Here is a 27,078-nt window from a genome sequence, read left to right on the forward strand (position 1 = left end):
CTGCTCTAAATCCGTTATGCTTGGCTAAGCCCTGCGGAAATAGTTTCACCACCACCGTCACCACACCGTCGTGCTGCCGGAACTCATCTACTACTTCGCCCTTTTTACTGGATCAAGAAGACGAGGACGCCATCGAGCTGAACATGTGCTGAACGCCGAGGTGGCGTGTGTTCGGTGCTTGATCGGAACGGACCGTGAAGGTGTACGACTACAACCGCGTTAAGAAACGCTCCCGCTTGGCAATCTACAAGGGTATGTAGATGCTCTCCACCTCTCGTAGCTATGCATCTTCATGGATAGATCTTGCGCGTGCGTAGATTTTTTTTTCCACGGGGTTTTGGGGAAAGTGAAGGAAAATAGTGGAGGCTGTCACCGACTGACGGGCCAGGGGGAGTAGTTGGCGCGCGACGCGCGCGTTCGTCTCTTCTTCGTCTTGATGCAAATAAGGCTAAAACATAGACCGGGAATAGATCGGCAGCGGACGAAAAGCAGACGCGCGTGCGCGTAATCCAAACAGACGCTCGCGGGCAAAATGGGCCGCTGTGTTGGAGTTGCTCTCAGGAAGATCAAATTTCCAGAATAACAAAATACACACATGCCAGCTAAACACACCAATCATACGTGAGGGCGCGGATGCAAAAACACCACACACCAATCATCCACGAGAGGGCGCGGATGCAAAACCGCCCGCCCCTCCGCCCGCAGTCCGGCCAGTGCCGCTCCGCTCTATATAAACGAGCCGAGAGCGGGGTGCGGAAACCCTAAGCAGAGTGGGGAAAGGCGTCTTCGTACTCGCCTCTCTCCGCGCAACCGAGCCTTCGCCCTTGTCCTCCCCATTTCGCCAGCGGCGCAGCCCACCAACCACCCCCACCCGCCGCCATGAGGGAGTGCATCTCGATCCACATCGGCCAGGCCGGCATCCAGGTCGGGAACGCGTGCTGGGAGCTCTACTGCCTCGAGCATGGCATCCAGGTACGGATCCATCCGCTCGCCCCCCTCGACCTCTCCTGTTTAGCGTCGGATCTGGGGTTTCTAGTGGTTGGTGGTGCGCTCGGTCGGTCGGATCTGGGCGCAGATCTGACCGCGGCTGGTCAGATCTGCGCTTGGTAGAAGGTTGGATTTGGATCTGACGGAATGTAGGGTGCATGCGGTCTCTTCCGTTGGTCGATCTGGCGTTGTGAGCGTTGCGGCCGTTTCGAACTTGAATTTTTAGGTGTAGATTTACCGGATCTCAGATCGGATGCAAGTCTCACCTGCTTTGGGCGGTTGTATAGGTTTTCCATGTTTTGGATCTGACCAGTCTTTTCAAAAACTGAGTCCATCGTTTTTGAAAAAGCCTCTTCTTAGATAGGTTGCAGTGTGTCTGCTACTTGTTAGAACATCACTGATCTGGCGCACACTCGTTTGTTTGATCTGCTCTGAGCTGTACTGCCTAGATCTGTTCGAATTCTGCTAGATCTGGTGATTATCTGTTCATGCATCTAATGTATCCTGACATGTACACTACCTGCTCGTAGAGAAATGCATCTCTAATCAATTGCTATACATCTGTTGCTGTGAGTTGTTCTGTAATGCATGCAATTTAGTAAACGCGTCAGGATCCTTTTCTTGTTCTCTTGTTACAGAATGTAGTATGTTTAGCTCTGCAGCTTTAACACTGTTTAATCCCCCTGTGCAGCCTGATGGCCAGATGCCCGGTGACAAGACCGTTGGGGGAGGTGATGATGCTTTCAACACCTTCTTCAGCGAGACTGGTGCTGGGAAGCACGTCCCCCGTGCTGTCTTCGTAGATCTCGAGCCCACTGTGATTGATGAGGTGAGGACTGGCGCTTACCGCCAGCTCTTCCACCCTGAGCAGCTTATCAGTGGCAAGGAGGATGCAGCCAACAACTTCGCCCGTGGTCATTACACCAGTAAGTGCTCTGCTTGTTCTTTGTTATTATGACAGTAATCACTCTTGCTCATCATCTGGCTAACTTTTGCTGCTGTATTGCAGTTGGCAAGGAGATTGTTGATCTCTGCCTTGATCGTATCAGGAAGCTTTCAGACAACTGCACTGGTCTGCAGGGATTCCTTGTCTTCAACGCTGTTGGAGGTGGAACTGGCTCTGGCCTTGGTTCGCTTCTCCTGGAGCGTCTCTCTGTTGACTATGGAAAGAAGTCCAAGCTTGGGTTCACAGTTTACCCATCTCCCCAGGTCTCCACTTCTGTTGTTGAGCCATACAACAGTGTCCTGTCCACCCACTCACTCCTTGAGCACACCGATGTCTCTATCCTTCTTGACAATGAGGCCATCTATGACATCTGCCGCCGCTCCCTTGACATTGAGCGCCCAACATACACCAACCTCAACAGGCTTGTTTCTCAGGTACAGTCTTGTTTCTGCATGGCTAGATGTTTTCTGTTTGATGTTTGTTATAAGTTGCACCTCCTAATAATGTTTGACTTAGATCTAAAACATTGGTTAAACATCTAATGTGCAGGTCATTTCATCATTGACTGCTTCCCTGAGGTTTGATGGTGCTCTGAATGTTGATGTCAACGAGTTCCAGACCAACCTGGTGCCCTACCCGAGGATCCACTTCATGCTTTCCTCCTATGCCCCAGTGATCTCAGCCGAGAAGGCCTACCATGAGCAGCTGTCTGTTGCCGAGATCACCAACAGCGCCTTTGAGCCTTCCTCCATGATGGCCAAGTGTGACCCCCGCCACGGCAAGTACATGGCCTGCTGCCTCATGTACCGTGGTGATGTTGTGCCCAAGGATGTCAACGCTGCTGTGGCCACCATCAAGACCAAGCGCACTATCCAGTTTGTTGACTGGTGCCCCACTGGCTTCAAGTGTGGTATCAACTACCAGCCACCTGGTGTTGTCCCAGGCGGTGACCTTGCCAAGGTCCAGAGGGCTGTGTGCATGATCTCCAACTCCACCAGTGTTGTCGAGGTCTTCTCCCGCATCGACCACAAGTTTGACCTGATGTACGCCAAGCGCGCCTTCGTCCACTGGTACGTGGGTGAGGGCATGGAGGAGGGAGAGTTCTCTGAGGCCCGTGAGGATCTTGCTGCCCTGGAGAAGGACTATGAAGAAGTTGGTGCTGAGTTTGACGAGGGTGAGGACGGTGACGAGGGCGACGAGTACTAGAGCCTGCCTCCTGGTGCTTTCCCAAGGCATGCTGCTGCAATCCTATGATCTGCCCGAGTGGCTTTATCTGTTATCTGTCTGTTTGAACATTTGCTTTGTGGTGTTTGTTTTACAACCTGTTGTGTTGTAAGAACCTTGTATGTTTGAACCTGTTATGCACCTTGGTTAATATGCATGCTATCTGGTTATCTACACCATAGCCTCTACTGCTCTGTCTCCATTTTTCTGTTTTATAATTTGTGTTGTTGACTTTGTGTTTTTGTTGGTGGCGTTGCCTGGATGCCTGCTTTATTCGTGGACTGGAACACTTAGTTGCAATTCGTCCGCATAGAACCGTAGCTGTTCTTAATGAAGATCCAAACCTAATTTGTTCTGTTGTTCCTTGCAGTCAAGTGCTACAGGAGTTGCAACTTGGAATTGAGAAATGTTTGCCTGAAATTTCTCCCAAGATAATCACTGACCTAATTTGATCTTCTTGTGGTCAAGTGGAATTCAGGGAATGTTTGTTGCGTTTGCTAACTAGAGGCCTAAAATTTATTCTCCTATAAACCACGATTAAAAGATTCAGTAGTAGCGACAAGCTTAAAAAGCAGCAAGTATAAATCACAGGCAAGAAATATATAAAACCTATATAAATTGTAAGTTCGCAAATTGTTTGTTTTCTGATCAACCATATCAGACTTGACTCAGATCGATAGATGGCAACAGAAGATGATCAAATATATGCCCAAACGACATGGAATAGTGCTCAAGCACAAAGCCAGTCTCCATCAGGGGTCCCAAACGACATGCAACAGATTTGCATTATATCAGTCTAGGTCCCAATAATTTCTATCCACTCCCCACACCGCTAGAGCTGCAGCTTCTATCGGCGTCAAACCCCCAATTATTGCCCCGGCGACGCGACGTACGGCGGCCAGCGGAGTGCGGACGGGCGTACGGTGGCGTGGACCGTTGGGGAAGAGTCTCGTTACTCCCCTGTCCATGCGGTAATTTTGACCTATGAACGAAAAGAATTCACAAAGTAAACTGGTTTGAATTTTTTTTTCACTCAGCTGACCGTTTTGTGTGACGCCCGACACGAAGGCACCACACTCTACTGTGTAACGCCCAGCCCGCAGGCGTTGCACATCTGTTCATCGTGGCACCCCTGGGACTCGCACCCCGCAGTGCAGCGCCTGAGAGCCAGGCGCCACACTTGTTATGTGCAGCGCCTAGCTCTTGGGCTTGCACATGCTGTTACTAGTTTGCTGGCTGCCCCCCCTCCCCCACTCCCCCCACACACCCCATCCCACCTGAGATTTGCCCTCTCCTCTCTCTCCTCCTCTCAAATCCTTGTCCAAATCTTCCAAATTTGAAGATTTTGTCCGTGGATTTCGAACCCAATCTCTCCCTCAAGGTAATCTCCTCCGACCCCCTTGTTTTGATCCAAGAAAATGCTAACATTTGCTCACTTGTTGCTAGTTTTGGAAAACCCTAGTTTTTTATGGATCTTGCAATATGTATGGAGATAGAAGATGTTTGTTTGCCAATTTCCTAGGATTAGGGTTGTTAGTATGTTAGGGTTAGGGTATTGGTGTTGTTATGTTGGTGCTAGGGTTAGGGTTAGGGTTGTTAGTATGCGAGGGTTGTGCTTATGGTCGTTGTTAAGTGGGGTTAGATTTATTGTTTCATATCTATGTTAGAGTTTGTATTCCGTGTTAATCTTCGGATGAGTACTTATGAAAGATATGTTACATTTTGTTGTTTGAATGCTTATAGGGATGGGAAGAACATGTGTGTTTGTTCATCATGTGGACAAAGACGCCTTTTTGAAAGGCAATATTGAACCGGACCCGGATGAGCTTGACATGGTGTTTGATAGTAGTCTAGCTATGCGGAGGTCTTGGAAGAACTGAGGAAAGATTTAAATTGGACGGACCCAAGTGATACCGTTGAGTTGGAGGGAAGGCATAATGTTGGTTTTGGAATGCACATCCGTTGGAAGACAATGCGTGTGAACTCTGAGCAACGTTGGTTTGCATACAAGGAGACAGTGGCTGAATCACTAGACAAGGCTCTTGAGTTATTTTCTACGAAGAAGGTTGATTCTAGTGTGCATTTGGACTTGAACCGGACCCCCCCTTGGTTGCTAGTAGTCCCCCACCCATGAACCAAGATGAAATTGGTGAACCTCCTTTGACACAAGAAGTGAGGCCTACATGGAGCCCGATTCCAAACAACCATAATGAAGCTTTGCAAGGGAGAATGATGAGTATGAGTATGATGACAATGAAGTTGATCTCCATGACAACAATGTGGGTGATCTCGACAAATATCATGTGCAAGAGACAATGGACCATTCCATCCCTTATTCCCGTGGCTATGCATCGAATTCGGATGACGAAGGTCAGGGTGAACAAGTTGATGAGGGGTTCACGGTGAACGAGGCCAAATCTTTCGAGAAGGTATTCGGGCGGGATCATCAGACTCCATTGTTCAAGGATGTTAGTCTCGTGGATGAAGCCGTGGTAGATGGTGGCCAAGGTATATCTCTTGGAGTTAGGCCAGGTTCTCACCAGGATTTGGAAGACGTCAAAACATGATTTTTCCCGGGTCTAAGTTCCAAACCTTCTTGGAATTGAAGATGTGGCTGGACAACTACTCGGTTACGCATTATCGTCCACACAAGGTGGTGAACTCGGATGTCAATGTGCGCTACACGGTTGCATGTGAAGAGAAAAAATTTCCATGGATTGTGCGTGCAAGACCATGGAAAGGGGGCCCACTTGGCACGTAGTGAGTTGTGTACCAAGTCACATGTGCCGAGGCAAGAGGGTGGATGGGAAGGTTGTGTCCCAAAACCATAGACAACTCACGTTCGAGTTCATTGTTTACAGGCTTTCCAACTCAATATCCACACTTTCAACAATGAGCATCCAACAAGTCATGGACCTTGTGAAAGCCATCTTTCATTACAGGGTGAAATACGGCAAGACATGGAAGGCGAAGCAAGCCACATTAAAGATGTTGTATGGTAATTGGGATGAAGCATACAACCGAATCCCTAGGTTGCTGTTAGCCATGACCGCCACAAACCCATGCATGGTTCATGTGGTCGAGCCTCATGAAAAAAAACCAAAGGTTCACGAATGAAGGACCGTCCGAGTATTTGGCCGTGCATTTTGGGCGTTCTAGCGATGCGCGAGGGCTTTCGAACACTGTCACCCGGTCATTGCCATTGATGGCACATTCTTGACTGGACAATACAAGGGCACCTTGCTGGTTGCAATAACAAGTGATGCCAATAATGAGTGTTGCCTTTGACATTTGCTTTGGTTGAGGTGGAGAACAATGACAACTGGGAGTGGTTCTTGCGTCTTTTGAGGACCAAGGTGTTACCCGCTCAAAGGAAAATTTATGTCATATCGGATCGCCATCCAGGAATTCTTAACGCGGTGGACATTGACATTCCCGGGCATGCTCAGTTGCACCATCGATGGTGCATGAGGCACTTTTGTTCTAACTTCTAGAGGGCATGTGGCCTTATGGAGTTGACCGATGATCTTCAAGATTGTTGTCTCGCTTTCTCCGACAAGCGGTTCGCCTACTTGTACAACAAATTGCTTGCACACAAGAAACTTGATCCCGGGGGTCAAGACTTCCTCAATAGGCACATTCAAGAAAGTAATAAGTGGGCATGTGCTTTTGATGAAGATGACCGGAGGTATGGTCAAATTTCAAGCAATATGGCCGAATGCTTCAGTAGGGTGCTCAAGGGTGTACGTGCATTACCCATGACGACAATAGTTCAATACACATTTGACAAGATGAATGCGTACTTTCTAAAGCACTCAATGGAAACGGATGCGCAGATAGCGGGTGAGAACAAGCGCAAGTACAAGTACAGGTTCCCACCCAAGGTCCATGCTTCCCCACACAACACCACTCCTCGACGGCGTTGACCGAGCTCGGAGCTGAGGCGCGGCGGTCGGTGGAGTGTAGATGGCGGCGGCTCTAGGCTTAGCGGCCGCGCTCCTCGGCAAGGTGTTCCGATGCTGTCCGCCGTCCCGGTGGTGACTTACGTGGACAACCTCAAGCTCGTCCACAACTCCGAGAAGATCAAGGCCAAGCTCGCGCACACGCGAGGCTTGCTGCACAGCGCCCAGGTGAGCGACGCCGGCCAAAACCCTGGACTGCAGGACTTGCTGCCAGCGCTGAGTAGGAGCGCCGACCAGGCGGAGGACCTGTTGGATGAGGTCCACTTCTTCCAGATCCATGACAAGCACCACGGCACAAGCTACGCCACCACCCAGGCCAATTTTCTCCATCATGGTCGCAATGCTCTCCGGCACACTGCCACTAGCTGGGCCGCATGATTTTCTTGTTCGTCTGCCCAAAATCATGATGATAAGTTATGTTTCCACCCAATGATCTTCTCTAGGAAAATCAAGTCGGTGTTATAGGACATGTAGACCCATTGCGATTCCATCTCTGATTTGCTTGGCAATATCCCAAGCAGCAGCATGGCAGTCACCCTACACCGGGCTCAGATTGGATCCACAATTATACAAGATACATTATATGGTAGGAGACACACTGTCGGTGTCAAAACCGGCGGATCTCGGGTAGGGGGTCCCGAACTGTGCGTCTAGGCGGATGGTAACAGGAGACAAGGGACACGATGTTTTACCCAGGTTCGGGCCCTCTTGATGGAGGTAAAACCCTACGCCCTGCTTGATTAATATTGATGATGTGTGTTACAAGAGTAGATCTACCACGAGATCAAGGAGGCTAAACCCTAGAAGCTAGCCTATGGTATGATTGTTGTTCGTCCTATGGACTAAAGCCATCCGGTTTATATAGACACCGGAGGGGGCTAGGGTTACACAGAGTCGGTTACAATGGTAGGAGATCTACATATCCGTATCGCCAAGCTTGCCTTCCACGCCAAGGAAAGTCCCATCTGGACACGGGACGAAGTCTTCAATCTTGTATCTTCATAGTCTTGGAGTCCGGCCGATCATGATAGTTCGGCTATCCGGACACCCCCTAGTCCGGAACTCCCTCAGTAGCCCCTGAACCAGGCTTCAATGACGACGAGTCCGACGCGCATGTTGTCTTCGGCATTGCAAGGCGGGTTCTTCCTCCGAATAATTTATAGAAGATTGTGAACACCAGGATAGTGTCCGACTCTGCAAAAATAAATTCCATGTACCACCGTAGAGAGAATAATATTACACAGGTTCAATCTGCTGACGTATTTTGTGGCGTGACGTCACACCATTATCAAGCCTTTACTCGAATTGTTTTTATGGTATCACCTCAGCGCGTTTAGCGAGGCGGTTTCCTTGGCACGTCTTGTCGAAGCAGAGATCGTGTTCCTCTTATTCCGGGATTCCCATCAATACGGACGTGGGTAACCCAACCGCGCCATTGATTGTGACGCTTGGGAGATAAGCGAGTTTTACCAGGCCGGTGGGGACACATGTTTTTGTCCGCCCATATAAGGGGATAAAGATCCAACCCTTTTACCTGCGCCTTCTTCCTCCTTGGCTTATCCATCTCCGCGAACTCGAGCTCCAGCGCCCAAGTCCGCACTTCTCACCTCAACCTTCTCCAACTATGTCCGGAGCGGGAGGCAAGTGGATGGCCTCCTCCGTCACGGAGGGGCAGATCCAGAAGCTGCGCGACACCGAATATTTGTCCAGCGACATCGCGCATCGGCTCCCCGACGAGGGAGAGCTCATCCCCACCCCCAGGCCCCATGAGAGGGTAGTATTTCTTCCCCATTTCCTCCGCGGACTGGGATTCCCACTTCATCCCTTTGTCCGGGGGCTCATGTTCTACTATGGCCTAGATTTCCATGATCTGGCCCCGAATTTCATCCTCAACATCTCGGCGTTTATCGTCGTGTGCGAGGCCTTCCTCTGCATCCAGCCCCACTTCGGCTTGTGGCTCAAGACCTTCAGTGTCAAGCCGAAGGTTGTGAAGGGCAGCCAAGCGGAGTGCGGAGGCGCCATGGTGGGCAGGATGTCCCACGTTACGTGGCTGGAGGGCACTTTCATGGAAACCATCAAGGGGTGGCAATCGGGGTGGTTCTACATCACCGAGCCGCGTGACCCTGATTGGGCAGCGGCCCCCGAATTCAGATCCGGCATCCCTACACGACTCACCTCCTGGAAAGAGAGTGGCCGGATCTGGGGCGATATGGAGGAGCTGACCGGACTCCAAGCCTGCATCCAAAAGCTGGTGGACAAGAAGCTCAAGCTTGTCAACGTAGTCCAGGTCATGCTCATCCGCCGGATTCTCCCGTGCCAACGACGGGGCTTCAATATGTGGGAGTTCGATCCGGCGCAGCACCAGACCCTGAGCGGGCTCTTCGACACTACGTACGAAGATGTCTGGAAGGTGCTGTTCAAAGGCGCCGAGGCTCCCGCATCCGCTACCGAAGATCGCGGATTCCGCTCGCAGCGTCTAGCTGACGAGGTAAGTGATTTTGTCACTTGTTCTCCATAGTTTGACTCTATGTGGGATCTAAACTCCCTTTACCTTTGACAGGAATGGCTGGCGAAGGCTGAATGGACTATCTGTCCGGCCCCATTGCCAGAGGACCCAGCGGACGCCCGCCTAACGGGGTTGCTGGCTCCGGCACCCCACGTGGTGCCGGAGAAGAAGGACAAGAAGAAGGCCACGGGGACTCGGAAGAGTTCCCGTTTTCAGGTGCTATCGGATGATGAATCCGAGGCCGACTCCTCCCACCAAGGCGAGGAGGAGAAGAAGAAAGCCTCTCCCCCAGCGGGGGGAGGGAAGAAAAGGAAGGCCTCCCCAACAAGGGAGGCCGAAGGGTCCAAGAAGGGAAAAACTCTTCCCCCGGACTGCTCCACCAACGCAAGTGACGACGACGAGGACTGGCCTCCAAGGGCCAAGCCCCTGGCGAGATCGTAAGTATCCGGACTCCCGAATAACTTCAAGGTTTTTATTTTTCGCCACATAATGTCTTTCTAATGCCGCATACAACCCTGCAGTCCGCCTAAGGATGATCTTCCCGCTTTGTCGAGCGGGTCCTTAGGTGCGTCGGATATGGATTCTCTTCCGAAGGCCTCCACCCCCCGTGATGCAGATGATGCCGAGGTGGGATCCCAGGAAGGGACCCACCAGGAGGAGGAGGCCCCGGGGGTGTGGCAGGACAACCTCCCGGACTTTGCACCGGACTCGGCCCCGGAACCCATAGTGGCTCCGGAGTCCGGAGGGCGACCCCTTCGTAAGAAGGGCAAGACCGTGATGCCGGCAGCCTCCGTCCAATCGGAGGCGCCGGATAACTTGCTGGAGGCGCTCAATGGCGCCTCCATTGAAGAGGAACACCGCACTGTTATGAGTGCGGTGATTCAGAAGGTTCAACTCGCCAAGAGTGGGCTGGCCGAAGCCTACAGCAGCCTTCTAACAGGCTTTGAGGTAAGAATTTCAATATGTATAAAATGGTATCGCATAGACAGTAGCCCCTGATGCTCGGTTCGGTGTTCGGAAAGAAAAGCCGGACTGAGGATGTAAAAAGATATACGCAGGAGTCATAATAAATATGTCAATATGGGATTGCAGGCTGCGCTACTGACCTGTGCCGCACTGACTGCGGAGGTCAATATGTTGAAGGAAAGCCTCGAGCGGTCCGAGAACGAGCTCGGCCGTGCCAAGAAGCAGCTCGAGGACAAGGAAGGTGAGTAACACCTTACTAAAATTGTACCTTACAGAAAAGGATTTTGGTTGCAAAAAGAATGACAAGGATAACGTGGGTATTGCAGGGGCCACTAACGAGGTGGCGACCCTGAAAGAGGCGATGGCCGCGGCTGAACGCAATGCGGCCGCGGAGCGCACCGAGCGAGAGAAGCAGGAGGCGCGGGTGGCGGAGGTACAACAAGAGCTCCAGGATCTCATGAAAAAACATGAGAGCCTGGAGCGTGACTTGAAGACTCGAGAGTCTGAGCTTGCAACGGCTCTTGAGAGTGCCAAGGCTGCTAAGGCCGAAGTCTACAGGGCCCTCCAGGAGATTGAGGCGGTGAAGAAAATAGCAGTGGGTAAGGCATTTTTCATGCAAAGTAAGCATGTGAGTGTTAATTACCTGTTGCTTACCCGAATTCGGAGCTCTCCAGGAGCGTTCGCAGATCTTCCTCGCAGCGTGTCCGATGCTGCCGCATTCTACCAGGCCGAGGAGAGGAGCTCGACGGAGAAGGTCTTCTGGTCTCAGTATGCTGAGGCCGGACATCCGGTGCCCCTTAGCGACCAGCTGAAGCAGCTGGTCGAGCTCCACAAGGCGGCCAAACAGGCTATGAAGGGCCTCATAGTTCAGCTGTGGCCTAAGGAGGCCATGCCTGGGAGCTACTTCGGCCTGGTGCGGCGGCTGGTGGATGCGTGCCCGTGGGTTGAAGTCATCAAGCACTCCGCCTGTATTGAGGGTGCCCGTCGGGCCCTTGCCCGTGCAAAGGTGCACTGGGGCAAGATGGATGCCTAGAAGCTTGTGACGGACCCGCCACCAGAGGGCAAGGAGCATCGCACGCCCGAGATGTATTATAAGAGTGTGCTGAAGGGCGCCCGCACTATTGCGGGGGAGTGCTCCAAAGATGTAATTTTTGAGTAGACTCGCATTTTGTTATCCTGCGCGCTGAAAACTTAGTTCATATGCGCTAAGCAACGCTTGTTAATTTAAAATATTACCTTCTGTGCGGCTGTTTATCAAATCTGAGAGATGGCAAGTCGTCGGCTTCAGCCCCCATGCCACGAGTGCTGGGGTGTTCGGGATAAACTTGAGCACTCTTGTTCCCATTTTTGGGTCCATCTAGGGAGGCGCTCAACACAGCGAACAAGGCAACCAGACTTATAATGCTTGAACACTCTCACTTAGCCATAGAATTCTATAATTTTAAATTTCGGCGAAGCCCCTAGTCTTCAGAAGGCCGAATTTGGGGCGCTATCCACGCCTGGGCCGGACAAGATCCGGCTCCTCGCTCTAAGCGGCATAAGTCTTTAAGGACTCGCAAAAAACCTCTCGAACAGCGACCGGCTCTCGCCTCATCATGACAGTCAGTTTTAGCTTTCTCCACTGAGGCGTTAACCCAGCTCAACCGGGGCGCAATTGTAGTGGTTCTCCCAGTGCTACCTTAGCCGATACAACGGAGCGTAAGGTACCAAAACATGGGAGCCGGGCAAACCCAACTATTGACCCAAGACATGATTCAGAGCCGATGCATATAGTGCTATAAGTTCGGGGTGCCGCACTTGTGAAAGTGTTCGGACTTATCACACCATGATGCGGGAAACATAAGCCCCTGGTGTATTTTAGCCATACCAAAGTGTACGGATGCAACATGCCGTAAATGAACATATGTATAAAAAAGGAAATGCAATTATAAGCGAAAAGGTGCTGCATTGTTTATTTAAGAAAGACTGCTGTAAGTGCAGAACAATACAAATGGTGCGATAAGCAAGGGATGGGACTGTTAAACATGTCCCCCTCCAGGGGTAGGCTGCCGAATGGTGCGTAAAACAGATTTAATGCTCGTAATGGAGACCACCTGGATATTCGTTGTAGCCTTTATCCTTCCCTGGCTGTTGCATCGTTAGTTTGGCAGGTCTGCTGTCGGACAGGGCCTCTGACGAACGGAGTCCTGTGGGTAAAAAAGGAAAAAGAAAAGAAAAAAGAACGACATACTTGAGAGCCCCTGGTGTGGTTGAGCCCCAGTCTAGGCTTATCGCGGTCGTGCCCCTCTCCTCATGCCCATGGTATCTTCAGAGCGTAATGGTGTACGCGAAGGACCTGTTTTGATGTTTTACAGGGGCCGGGGTTGGGGCTGTACTGCTACGCGTGCTCGGAACATGCCAGGTGGTCTTGTTGTAGGTTACTCCGGGCGCGCTTAGCTGTGTCCGGCCGCTTAACGGCCGGACTCGAGAATTTGCCTTAAGAAGCTGCATTGTACTTCTGCCGCGAGAGCCGCTGTATGTTCCTCCGTTCGAAGAGAACGTTCAGTGTTTCCGTTGACCGTGATGACTCCTCGAGGGCCTGGCATCTTGAGCTTGAGGTATGCGTAGTGCGGCACCACGTTGAACTTTGCATACGCGGTTCGTCCGAGCAGGGCGTGATAGCCGCTGCGGAACGGAACTATGTCGAAGATTAACTCCTCGCTTCGGAAGTTATTCGGGGATCCGAAGACCACTTCCAGTGTGACTGAGCCTGTACCATTGGCTTCTACACCTGGTATGACGCCTTTAAAGGTCGTCTTGGTATGTTTAATCCTTGAGGGGTCTATGCCCATTTTGTGCACTGTATCCTGATAAAGCAGGTTCAGGCTGCTGCCACCGTCCATCAGGACTCTGGTGAGGTCAAATCCATCGACGATTGGGTCTAGGACCAATGCGGCGAATCCTCCATGGCGGATGCTGGTGGGGTGGTCCCTTCGGTCAAAAGTGATCGGGCAGGAGGACCATGGATTGAACTTCAGGGCAACTGGCTCCATCGCGTATACATCCCTTAGCGCACGCTTCCGCTCCCTTTTGGGTATGTGCGTTGCATATATCATGTTCACCGTCCGCACCTGTGGGGGGAAACCCTTCTGTCCTCTATTGTTCGGCGGTCGGGTCTCTTCCTCGTCATCGCTATGCAGCCCCTTGTCATTGTTTTCGGCAATTAACTTGCCTGCCTGCTTGAATACCCAACAGTCCCTATTGGTGTGGTTAGCTGGCTTTTCGGGGGTGCCGTGTATCTGGCACAAGCGGTCGAGTATTCGGTCCAAATTGGACAGACCCGGAGCAGTTCTTTTGAATGGCTTTTTCCGCTGACCGGGTTTAGAGCCTCTGAATCCGGCATTGACTGCCGTATCCTCACTATTGTCGCCGTTGATGTGGCGTTTGCTTTTGTTACGACGCGACCTGTCATTTCGGTCCTTGAAATCCGGACTGCCAGAATTTTTGCTGAGGTTGTTGCTGCATGCTAGCAAGCTGTCCTCACCCGCGCAGAAGCGGGTCATGAGTGATGTAAGGGCTGCCATGGATTTCGGCTTTTCCTGTCCCAGGTGCCGGGCAAGCCACTCATCGCAGATGTTATGCTTGAAGGCCGCGAGGACCTCCGCATCCGGACAGTCGATGATTTGGTTTTTCTTGGTTAAGAACCGTGTCCAGAATTGTCTGGCCGATTCGTCTGGCTGCTGAATTATGTGGCTTAGGTCATCAGCGTCTGGTGGTCGCACATACGTGCCTTGGAAGTTATCGAGGAATGCGGCTTCTAGGTCTTCCCAACTCCCAATTGACTCTGCTGGCAAGCTGTTAAGCCAATGCCGGGCTGGTCCTTTAAGCTTGAGGGGGAGATATTTGATGGCGTGAAAATCATCACCGCGGGCCATGTGGATGTGAAGAAGATAGTCTTCGATCCAAACCGCGGGGTCTGTTGTGCCATCGTAAGATTCGATATCCACGGGTTTAAACCCTTCGGGGATTTGATGATCCATTACTTCATCTGTGAAGCATAGTGGGTGTGCAGCGCCTCTGTACTGGGCGATATCATGACGGAGCTCAAAAGAGCTTTGTCTGTTTTGTTCGGCCCGGCCGGACTTACTGTGTCCGGCGCGACGGTTGTCGTCATGTACCGTGGGGCGCCCACGCGATCCATAGATCGATCTTGATTGTCTTGCCTTATCCTCCAATATATCTCGCAAGTCCGGAGCGTTCCCCTGTGGCCTTGTGCTTTTCGAGCGATGCCGGGGTACGGGTCTAGTGAAGGGCCTAGAGGCCTCTCTATCGCGACCACGGGGTGGTCGGTCAGCCGTATTGTCTCCTGGTGATGCGGGTTCATACGCTTCCTCCTCTAATCGGGGGAGCAGCTTGCATTTAGGGTAGCTTTTGGATGGGCGTTCGAGCTCATGCTCTTCGGCCGCGAGGACTTCAGTCCATCTGTCGGCTAGCAGATCTTGATGAGCTCTAAGCTGTTGCTGCTTTTTCTTGAGGCTGTTTGCCGTGGCCATAAGCCTGCGTTTAAAACGCTCTTGTTCGACGGGATCCTCAGGCACGACGAATTCATCGTCGTCGAGGCTTTCTTCGTCTCCGGAGGGAGGCATATAATCCTCTACCTCTTCTTCTACCGCTCTCTCATGAGGGCTGGCGTCTCCATCCTCCTGCGCTGGATCTTGCTGGAGTGGGTTGTCTTCGGCACTGTCCGGTGTATTGTTATCTCTGGTGCCGGAATCTTCATTCTTGCTGTGGCGGGATTTAGAGCGGCGCCGCTGACGCTGGCGCTTGGGCTGTTTCTTGGAGGGGTCATCCTCCTCTGTTCCTTCGCCATTCCCATCCTTTGGGATATCCACCATGTATATGTCATATGATGAGGTGGCTTTCCAGTGCCCGGTCGGCGCTGGTTCTTGGTCGTCTCCGGCATCGTCGTCCATACCGTCGATGTCTTCGGAGTCGTAGTCTAGCATGTCGGTTAGATCGTCGACAGCGGCTACCAAGTGGGTGGTGGGTGGGCTTTGAATTTCTTCGTCGTCCGCATCCCAACCATCCTGACCGCAGTCCGGCCAGGGCTCTCCTGATAACGAGAGATACTTTAGCGAACTCAAGATGTCGCCAAAAGGTGAGTGTTGAAAGATGTCCGCTGCTGTGAACTCCATGATCCGCGCCCAATCGGATTCGATCGGAGGGGGCGCGGGAGGTTTGGAGTCCAGCGAGGAGTCCGGCACCTCGGAGTCACGAGCTTTATGAGGGACAAGGTCAGTGTTCGGCTCTATCGCCATAGAGGTTGCAGCCCTCGAGGCGGCGTCTAGCCATCCGTCCTCGATCTGCGCGGCCGGCTCCGAATTGAAGATCGGAGCGGGTTCGAGTGCGGCCTCCAGGGTACTGTTCGGTTGCAGAGCTAAATCATGCTCGCCGTGACGGTGCGGCACGCTCGGCGGTGGCTTGAATCCGTTGAGGATCAAGTCCCCGCGGATGTCAGCCGTGAAGTTCAAACTTCCAAATCTGACCTGACGGCCAGGGGCGTAGCTTTCGATCTGCTCCAGATGGCCAAGTGAATTGGCCCATAGTGCAAAGCCGCCGAATACGAAGATCTGTCCGGGGAGAAAGGTCTCACCCTGGACTGCGTCGTTGATGATGGTCGAAGAAGCCATCGAGCCTATCGGTGACGACACAGAGGAACTCTCAATGAAAGCACCAATGTCGGTGTCAAAATCGGCGGATCTCGGGTAGGGGGTCCCGAACTGTGCGTCTAGGCGGATGGTAACAGGAGACAAGGGACACGATGTTTTACCCAGGTTTGGGCCCTCTTGATGGAGGTAAAACCCTATGTCCTGCTTGATTAATATTGATGATGTGTGTTACAAGAGTAGATCTACCACGAGATCAAGGAGGCTAAACCCTAGAAGCTAGCCTATGGTATGATTGTTGTTCGTCCTATGGACTAAAGCCATCCGGTTTATATAGACACCGGAGGGGGCTAGGGTTACACAGAGTCGGTTACAATGGTAGGAGATCTACATATCCGTATCGCCAAGCTTGCCTTCCACGCCAAGGAAAGTCCCATCCGGACACGGGACGAAATCTTCAATCTTGTATCTTCATAGTCTTGGAGTCCGGCCGATCATGATAGTTCGGCTATCCGGACACCCCCTAGTCCGGAACTCCCTCACACACTTTTGAGGAAACTGTCAGCCGTGTCATCATCTGCGAAAATACCGTTTCTGTTCTTCCTATAGTTTGTCCGGGGGGTATTGGGAAAACAACTTTCACCCAACACCTCTATAATGATGCAAGGCTACATAGTGATACTAGGGATGGAAATTTTGATGTCAGTGTCTGGGTATGTGTATCGACTGAATTCAATGTGCTTAAGCTCACCAGGGAGATCCTTGGCTGCATACCAGAACAAAAAGGAAACAACGGTGTTGCAAATGAAACAACCAATTTAGACCAGCTTCAGAAATCCATAGCACACCGTCTCAAGTCTTAAAGGTTTCTAATTGTCTTGGATGATATATGGAAATGTGATGGTAAGGATCAGTGGAAGACAATGCTAGTTCCGTTCACAAAGGGGGAAACCAAAGGAAGCATGGTACTTGTCACAACTCGATTCCCAAAGGTAGCAAGCATGGTGAAAACATTGATCCATTAGAGCTGCGAGGTTTGGAGTCTTATGACTTCTTCACATTCTTTGAAGCATGTATATTTGGTGATCACAAGTCTGAGCATTACAAATATGAGTTAGCTGGTATTGCAGGAAAAATTGCAAATAATCTAAAGGGTTCCCCACTAACATCCAAAACAGTTGGTGGACTATTGCACAAGGACCTATCCCAGGAACATTGGAATGAAGTTCTTAAAAACATGAGTGGTTGATGATGAGATCATGCCATCTTTAAAAATTAACTATGATCAGCTCCCTTCTGAGCAGATAAGCTAAAGGGTTCCCGAGTCGCCGCCGAACCCCCTCACCGTCCACACCGATGGGAGGGGATATGGGCGACGCCCTCCCTCCCCTGGACCACTTGCTCCACTCCTACTCACCTCCCTTGCTCCTCTCCAAGCCCCCTTTGTCCTCTCCGTCGAGGGGGAGAAGCCCCGAGCCCACTGTCGCTGCCCGCCGTTGTCCACCGCAGCGACCGCCTCTCCCGTGCTCCTCTGACTGGTCCAACGCCTCTGTCGTCATCCGCCGCTACTGCTACGTCAACTCACGCAAGACAAGGAGCCTCCTAGCGCCGGATCGCCCCGCCTTTCTCCCTCGGCTCGACGTCGGCGACCTCCTACCACTCTGGTCAGCCTACGGCTCCTAAACTGTCACTGGGCCTATGTGTGCCTCCTCGGTGAGCTCTGCACGTTTCCTCTCTGCCTTCCCTTCGCCTTGTTGCCTCTAGCTGCCCCTGCTTCCATGCCCCGAGCTCCGCTCCGCCGGCCATGTCGTGCTCGCGGCTTCGGCCATTGAAACCCGCGTCCGAGCGTGTCACCGAGTTTGTTGGGTCCTCAGGAACACGTAGCGCTTGCTCTTTTGCCGAGCCATGTAGTATAGCGGCGTCGCCGTTCGCGTGTGCTCTGGCCGCTGCTCGGCCTTGCTGCTGTCACTGATTCTGCCCGTGTTCGGTGCGGGCGCTTGCGCAGATCGACGCGGCCTAGCACGCTCAGCCGAATTGAGCTCGCCCTGCTCCGTTTGCTCGCCTGTGCGGCGATCCCGAGCGTCGCTGCCATCTCGGGTGGTTGCCTGAGACCACCAGTGCACGTCCGGCGTCCAAAACAGGCGATGGGTCACTACCATGTGGGCCCACTCGTTGGGGTTTAGATTAGGGCGCTAACCCCTGCCTAACACTAACCCACTCCCCTAACTGCTTGTGAAACCCTGGTTTTTGCCCTTTTTCCTTTTCTAGGTTTTATTGCATTTTGAATTGAATTTGAGTTTTTGAATCAACTCATTTGGGCTTCATCACTTGGGCATTTCCTTGATTTTCACCCAAGTGACTCATCTCACCTCCAAATCCATCCCTTGCCCTCTGATATACCCAAATATAACCTTGGGAAATTTTCTCTCTGAATTAGCACTTCAGTCCCTTCTACTCTATAACAACCCTCATTTTTCTTACTCATAAAAATCTGAGAAAATTCCTCAAAATTCTTTGGACCTTGGAACAACTCCCTGTGCAAAAATATTTCATGGTTATTTGGAATATTTTTGCTATAGAAAATCTTTTCCATTCTGGTCAGAAAATGCATGTTGTGAAGGGAGTGCATTTTTGCTTGATCCTATGGAGCTGAAATTTTTAGGGCTTCATTACCTTCTAAGAAAACCTTAACTCCCAAAGATCAGCACTAAACTCCTTCTGGAACCTATCCAAACTTTGCTCACAAGTTTCTGTCCAAAAACTTGCTCCTTCTCTCCTGTTCATCTCGGTTGGCCTGGAAGTATGCCATTTATATCCTGGACCCCCCTATGCATGAACTACATGCCAGACATACTTTGCACAGCCCAGGCCGTGTGATGCCAGAGTTCACATGGTGACCACGCGAGGACAAGGCCCTTGGCATGCGGTCGACACACTCTACATCGCGCCAGCGCCTCTGTTTCGCTCGTGCCCGCGTCGGAGCTCGCATCAGCCTGCCGCACCGCACCACCACCCTTGACTCATCGCCCTTGACCCCTCCCTGCCACTCGTTGACATTGGAGTTCGTTGCAGCGAGCACAGGCACGACGAGGCCAAGTGCACAGTGCGCCTGTGCCCCTGTGCTCATCTCCACCTGCGTCCTATGCTCGTCCGCATCCTCCCATAGTGGACGCGTGATCCATGGAGTCTTCCCCCTCTCTCACTGGCGCCATCCGACGCCGAGTGATGACCCACAAGTATAGGGGATCTATCATAGTCCTTTCGATAAGTAAGAGTGTCGAACCCAACGAGGAGCAGAAGGAAATGACAAGCGGTTTTTAGTAAGGTATTCTCTGCAAGCACTGAAATTATCGGTAACAGATAGTTTGTGATAAGGTAATTTGTAACGGGTAACAAGTAATAAAAGTAAACAAGGTGCAGCAAGGTGGCCCAATCCCTTTTGTAGCAAAGGATAAGCCTGGATGAACTCTTATATAAAGGAAAGTGCTCCCGAGGACACATGGGAATTATCATCAAGCTAGTTTTCATCATGCTCATATGATTCGCATTCGTTACTTTGATGATTTGATATGTGGGTGGACCGGTGCTTGGGTGCTGCCCTTCCTTGGACAAGCATCCCACTTATGATTAACTACTCTCGCAAGCATCCGCAACTACGAAATAAGAATTAAGGTAAACATAACCATATCATGAAACATGTGGGACCACCATCATCCACTGCCGGACTAATTTCCTTTAGCTGTAATGATTTTGCATTGTGAAGTCAAACCGATAAGAAAAAGGAATAAAATTCGCTCTTCAGAACTCATTCATGCATGATACTGACGAACACTACTCGGATGAAAGGCAAACACATGATGCGAGGATGGAATATGTATGAAAAACAGGATGGTGTGACATATTCACACCTATTATGTGGTAACTAAGCAGAAGACATTTCAACAAATTAGAAGCACTGCAAGCTAGACACCATATGAAAGATGCAACCAATATCACCCTGCCAAGTTCAAACTGTATGTCATTTCAACTAATTAGAAGCAGTACATGCTAGAAATCATATGCAAGACAAACCAATATCATAGTGGCGACTTAAAGGTGCCTTATCATAAGTGACTGATGCGGGATATGCAAGAATAGTAGTCTGATGTAGAAACAGGAACACATGTCATATTCACAAGCATTATGTGTAAAGTAAGCAGATGCAATTCAACAAAGTTAGAAGCAATACAAGCTAGACATCATACGAAACATGCAACCACATATAATAGTGCCAAGTTAGAGCAAGCACCTGTGATGGTGGAGTAGGGGAGATGTGCTCATCATCTACAAAGCTATGTTGACTATCTAGCCTTGCATTGTCTTGCGAATCTTGTTGGGAGGATGGCGGAGTAGAATCTGTAGAGAACCTCTGTTTCAGTTGCTCGGAAGCACCACCATCATCCAATGCCTTGCCAATTTCCTTCAGATTTATTGATTTTGCATTGTGAGGTCATATCGACAAGAAAAAGGAATATCATTTGCTCTTCAGAACTCATTCATGCATGATACTGATGAACACTACTCTGATGAAAGGCAAAGTCATGATACGAGGATGGAATATGTACGAAAAAATGGATGGCTTGACATATTCACACCTATGATGTGGTAACTAAGCAGAAGGCACTTCAACAAATTAGAAACACTGCAAGACACCATATGGAAGGTGCAATCAATATCACTCTGCCAAGTTAAAACTGTCTCGTCATAGGTGGCGTTCATCAAACTAGAAGCAATACATGCTAGAAATCATATTCAAGACGCAAACCAATATCACACTGCCAACTTAAAGGTGTCCCATCATAAGTGATTGATGCAGTATACACAAGAAGAGTAGTTTCATGTAAGAACAACGTGTGATAGGCAGATATAGTATGTACCAAAAACAGGAAAGCGTGTCATATTCACATGTATCATGTGTAAGCTAAGCAGATGCAGTTTACACTAATTAGGAGCAATACGAGCTAGACACCATATGCAACATGCAACCAGATATCACACTGCCAAGTTAGAGCAAGCACCTTGGATGGTGGAGTAGGGGAGCAGAGACTTGGACCTTGTAATGCACTATCAGTACAAGGAGAATCGGTACAGATGCTCCGTTTACATTGCTGCAGAGGACCACCATCATCGCCTTCCTTAATCTTTTCCTTCATCTTTCTTGATTTTGCCTTGTCAAGTCAAATCCACAAGAAAAAGGAATAAAATTTGCTCTTCAGAACTCATTGATGCATGATACTGACGAACACTACTTTCATGTAAGGCAGCCGCATGATAGGAGGATGGAATATGTATGAAAAACAGGATGGCATGACATATTGACATGTATGATGTATAAAGTGTAAACTAAGCACAAGGTGCTTGAACTTGTTACAATCGTGCAAGCTAGAAACCATATGAAAGATGAAACCAATATCACTCTGCCAAATTAAAAGGGTGCCCTAAGAAATGTATTTGATCAAATCAGAAGCAATACATGGCAATAGGCTAGAAATAATATGCAATATGCAACAAATAAAGGTGACTCATCGTAAGTGATTGATGCAGGATACAGAAGAGAGGTAGTTTCATGTAAGAACAAGGTTAACACATAGATGCAGTGTGTACCAAAAATAGGAAGGCATGTCATATTCACAGGTATAGTGTGTAAACTAAGCAGATGCAATTTACCCTAATTAGAAGCATTACAAGCTAGACACCGTATGCAACATGCAACCACATATCACACTACGAAGTTAAAGCAAGCACCTGTGATGGTGGTGTAGGGGAAGTGCGGTCTTCAGGTACAGAGCTACGTTCAATATCTTCATTTAGGCTTGCTGTTTCTTGAGAATCATGTGGAGAGGATGAAATTGCATTCTTTATAAGAGTATTGCGTCTCATATTAACCCACGCGCGTGACTGTCTCATCATAAGCGATAGATGCATGATACACAAGAACAATAGTTTGATGTAAGAACATGGTGTGATAGGCAGATGTAGTATGTACCAAAAACAGGAAGGCGTGTCATATTCACATGTATAATGTGTAAGCTAAGGAGATGCAATTTAACAAATTAGGAGCATTGATGAGGGATACACAAGAAAAGTAGTTTGATGTAAGAACATGGTTAATAGAAAGACGTAGTATGTACCAAAAATAGGAAGGCATGTCATATTCATAGGTATAATGTGTTAACTAAGCAGATGCAATTTACCCTAATTAGAAGCATTACAAGGTAGACACCATATGCAACACGCAACCACATATCACACTGCCAAGTAAGAGCAAGCACCTGCGATGGTGGTGTGGGGGAATTGCGATGATCAACTAGAGAGCTACGTTGACTATCTTCATTTAGCCTTGCTGTTTCTTGAGAATCATGTGGGGAGGATGACACTGCACTCTTTAAACGAGTAGGGTGTCTCACAGTAACCCACCTGGGTGACTGTCTCATCATCAGTGATTGACGAGGGATACAAAAGAGCATTAGTTTGATGTACGAACATGGTTAATAGACATATGTAGTATGTATCAAAAACAGGAAGGCATGTCATTATGAAAGGTATAATGTGTAAAGTAAGCAGATGCAATTTAACCAAATTGGAAGCAATACAAGCTAGACACCATATGCAACATGCAACCACATTTGACAGCGCGAAGTTAAAGCAAGCACATGGGATGATTGTGTGTGGCAATTGAGATCATGAACTGCAGAGCTATGTTTACTGTCTCCAACTGAGGACACTGCACCCATTAGAGTGCTGAAACGCTTAGTGCTTATCTTCGAATTACACTGGAGCGACTTCTATCTTTTCTTTTCTTCATTCATCAACATTGCGTCAGAGTCTGAAATACCCATGCATAAAAAAACAATAGTGTGAGTATGGGTGAAGTGTGTGCACAATTAGTACAGTGTAAAGGTAGCAGATAGCAGGTTGGTGAGAAATAAATGACGGGAGACATATGATAGCTCTACAACATGCATGCCACACTAAATTACTACAAGATTCTATGAAAATAACAGTCGATTGAAAGCAAATAGGTCAGTCCATTTTTTCTGCATCGTCCGATGTACAAAGAACGGGCAAATCGCCTTCATCTACCTCCAGCCAGTCAGTGTTGATGATCTTCCTCGAAAGGCCAGCGACCACCGGCCCAGTATTCTTCCCCTGCCTGCGCCCTCCCCTCGACCTCACCGCACCGCCGTGCTTGGCACCGCCCCCCAACCATCCATTCAAGCCCCGCCGACCTCCAGATCGGGCGCAAGCAGCTCCTGCACCCCACACCCCTATGATAGACACCGATGCGCCGCTTCCCCGGGGAACACGCGAACTAGGTGCTCCGCACGCCTAAGTGGGTGCTGCTTCTTTTAATTGCGGTTCGACTGACCCTGAATTGAAATCCAGGCGAGCTACTGACCTCTAGCAAAGGTGAAATACTAAAAGGGAGGAAACCTTGTGCATTTAGTATCACGAAGAAGATGCAGTAAGAAGCGCTCAACTAGTTTCTTTCATGGGATGAATACGGTGTGAGTGGAGACGTAAGATTTGCACGAATAAGGGAAGAGGAGTACCTCTTGCTGCTGGCAGTGCTGTGTCCTCCTTCTGTTTTTCCGATGATCTTCTTGTTGTTCGCCGGAAACCAGAAGTTGTGGAGGATGGTGCAGCCTTGGACGAACCCATGGCCAAGTTGTTGAGTGTGGTGCGGTGGCCGTCTGTCGGCGGCGGGGAAGCAGATCCGAGGCGGTGAACGACGGCATAGCGGGAACAGCTCTAGTGTGGTGGACGGTTGCGACAGTGGAGCCGCAACAGTGATGCGCAGGACGGCGTGGTCGGAGTGGTTCTGGTACGGTGCACATCGGTGTCGGCGTTGTGGAGGCAGCTCTGCCTTGGCTTCAGCTGCTAAGTCCTTGAGGGCGTTGCGGTTATGGTTGCGTTGGACGACGACGTCGGGGTACCGGCCCCGACGTGATGGAGGAGGGCGGCGGTGGATTGGCCGCTATGGGGTGGAGGATGGAGGAGGCTGGGGTTTCACGGCTGGTGGAGAGGGCGTTTTCGTGCCCACGGAGTATGAATGGGGAAACGGAGGGAGGCGGGGAACTAAGGAGGAACAATGTTTCGGTTTGAGACGCGCTTTTTTGAAATTTGGGGAAAGTTACAAACTTTGCCCCCATCTAAAATTTCAGACATATTGCGGGTTGGGGGTAGGACAGTCATGTCAGGTGTCCCAAATGTGGGCGGGATAGATTTTGGCCGAGCACATGGGTGTTTAGGCTCCCACGGCATATGAATGCTTCTCGGAGGCGGTTGAGACTGGCGTCTTGGTGAAGTTACAAACCTACCCCGGTTTAAACCTTTGGACATCGGGCCGATAGGCTACACGGGCCAGAGTCAGGACAATAATTTCCTACCACCAAACATTGGTCTCGCGTGGTTTCGGGTGACCATAGGCCTATTTGGCGCTTCGTTCAATATTTGGGAGCAGAAGCATTAACGTTTTCGGTTCTCTTGAATTGAACTTTCAGGATTTGTCAAACTTCACAAATCTTTACTCTTGAAAATCCTAAAGCTACGATTATTTTGGAATGGAGGGTGTACATTTGAATATACATTGTACACGATTATATATTAAAAAATATGCAACTTACAACAAAGATTGCAAAAAATAAAAAGATTCCAGATATAATCTCCTTGGTTGCAAAAAATAAAAAGTTAGATATGCGTATGAATATATATAGCATGTTCAAACTCACAACAAAGATGGATGCCCCCTTTTACATCTGATTTACGAATGCCATTATCTCGGGTTCAAATAGATGAATGCACTTCCTATGAATTTGAATCTTCAAAACCCCCTTTATGTTGAATTCAACATGTATTCTATTTCGTAGCTAACAATTTGGAATGTATCCATGCAAGTGACAAATGTATAAAGTGCTTCACACTAACAACATGGAGTGCACTAATTAATGTTTATATATGAATTGCAAACGCATCCATTGCCTGTATTTCAAACCGCTCTCACTCTATGGATAATAGAGTATGGGTGTCTGATAGACCGATTTTTGTCCATACACAATTTGCAAAATTCATGATCTCATCCAAAAATAATAATGCCATTTATATTTTAATTTAATGCGTAGAACCGCCTTTTACACGTAGATGCACTATGCCTCGCCCTATTCTCACAAATGCGTTATATATCTCTCTATCTAACGCATAAGTGCACTCACTTTATATGCATCGGCATTTCTCTTTCACACATTCTCACAATCTCTCTCAGGGTGTCGAGGTGTCTCACACACATGCTCTCTCTGTTTCTCTCTCTCTTTCTGACTACTATGTACCACTCTTTTCACTGATCTCAGTTGGAAAACACTATTTCTCTCGCATGCATATATACACACACACGGTCCCTACTAGCACTCTATACGCACATATATGTGCCTACGTGTCTCCCACACGCACATTATCTTTAGGCCTCTCTCGCACACATCCCCCCCGACACACCTCTCTCTTAGTAGTTGGTAGATATGATTTCATCATATCATTCGGTAGGATATCCCTGGCTGTTAGGCTGGATGGTAATACGAGGCAAAGTTTTACCCTAGTTCAGATCGGACCCTTGCAGTTGAAGAAAGAGCCTACTCCTGGTACTATATATTAGTGATAGGGGTGTGTACAAAGTACATGTGAATACCAGGCATTGTGTGTGTGTGTATACTATCGACGAACTAACCCCCAAGCTTGTATAACATACTAAGGGCCTAGGGTTACAAATCATATATAGTCGGCTTATCACCAGCGGGGATAGAGTCCTCCGCGGCTCTGGTAGCTTCGTGTTGTACGCCGAGTCCTCCACATGGGTCTTCGTATAACACGTCTCGGTCCAACCTATATGTGGTGCAGGATGGAACCGACCCATGAGTCTTCATGTTGACCCACCTCAACTAGAAATGATGTGCCCACCACAGCACACACGCGATCGACCACTAACAAAATAAGCATATACAATAGTACAACGGTATCTAGCTCACGATACGTCTCCATATTTTGTTGATGACACTGACGGACTTTGCATTTGATGCGTGCTCCGTATTTTGTTGACGACACTTATAGTCATTGTATTTGAAGCGAAAGCACGATATGGTCACTGGACTTCAGAATAAGCTCATCACGGTCACCACATACATTTTGTCGTGCTAACCAACATGTGGTTGGATGGTTGGGAGGACAGTGGTTTCTCGAGCCCACCAAGGTTAAAGTCCTGGTGCTCACATTTATCTTGTGTTAATTTCAGTATTTTCCGGCGATGCACGTTCAGTGGGAGGAGACGTTCCACTCGACTACGAGGCACCTATGGTGACTTTCTAAAATCTCAAGATCATATATCCTGGCCCACTCTCTCGAAGGTGCTCATAGGGGCAGGGTTCGCGTGTGTGCGCTTATAGCGGTGAGTGCTTGCGCATATATATGAGCCCTTGTGTCTGTACCGTGTTAAACAAATACATGTCATGATTATACGGTCACTGGCTCACCCGTACAACTCCGTATTTTGTTGATGACACAATCAATTGACCAGTCAAACATTCCACGCTGCGCAACTAGTGTTGCACCATCGGGGCACGTAACCGTGGGGCCCACCTGTCAGCCCGTATATCAAAGAAAGAAATGGTAGTTTGAGTCTGTACCGTGTTAATAAAATAGGAGTACATTTTAGGGGGATCATGCATACGGTCACTGGCTCACCATACAACTCCGTAATTTGTTGATAACACGATCAATTGACTAGTCAAACGGTCCACATTCAACAGCGCACATTAC

The 27,078-nt window shown here is 49.4% G+C and overlaps 1 protein-coding gene and 1 pseudogene across 1 annotated transcript; both read left to right on the forward strand.

Annotated features, from left to right (window-relative positions):
* The first annotated feature begins 748 nt into the window (after positions 1 to 748).
* LOC119349134 (tubulin alpha chain) lies at positions 749 to 3,345 on the forward strand. Its single transcript, XM_037617148.1, has 4 exons — positions 749 to 972; positions 1,679 to 1,913; positions 1,997 to 2,367; positions 2,483 to 3,345. Exons 1-4 carry the CDS (start codon positions 880 to 882, stop codon positions 3,137 to 3,139), a joined length of 1,356 nt encoding a protein of 451 aa, XP_037473045.1. The 5' UTR covers positions 749 to 879; the 3' UTR covers positions 3,140 to 3,345.
* A 3,778-nt stretch (positions 3,346 to 7,123) lies between these two features.
* Positions 7,124 to 17,549, forward strand: LOC119350712 (annotated as a pseudogene).
* The last annotated feature ends 9,529 nt before the right edge of the window (positions 17,550 to 27,078 follow it).

The sequence above is a fragment of the Triticum dicoccoides genome, chromosome 1B (assembly GCF_002162155.2).
Source record: "Triticum dicoccoides isolate Atlit2015 ecotype Zavitan chromosome 1B, WEW_v2.0, whole genome shotgun sequence".
NCBI lineage: Eukaryota > Viridiplantae > Streptophyta > Magnoliopsida > Poales > Poaceae > Triticum > Triticum dicoccoides.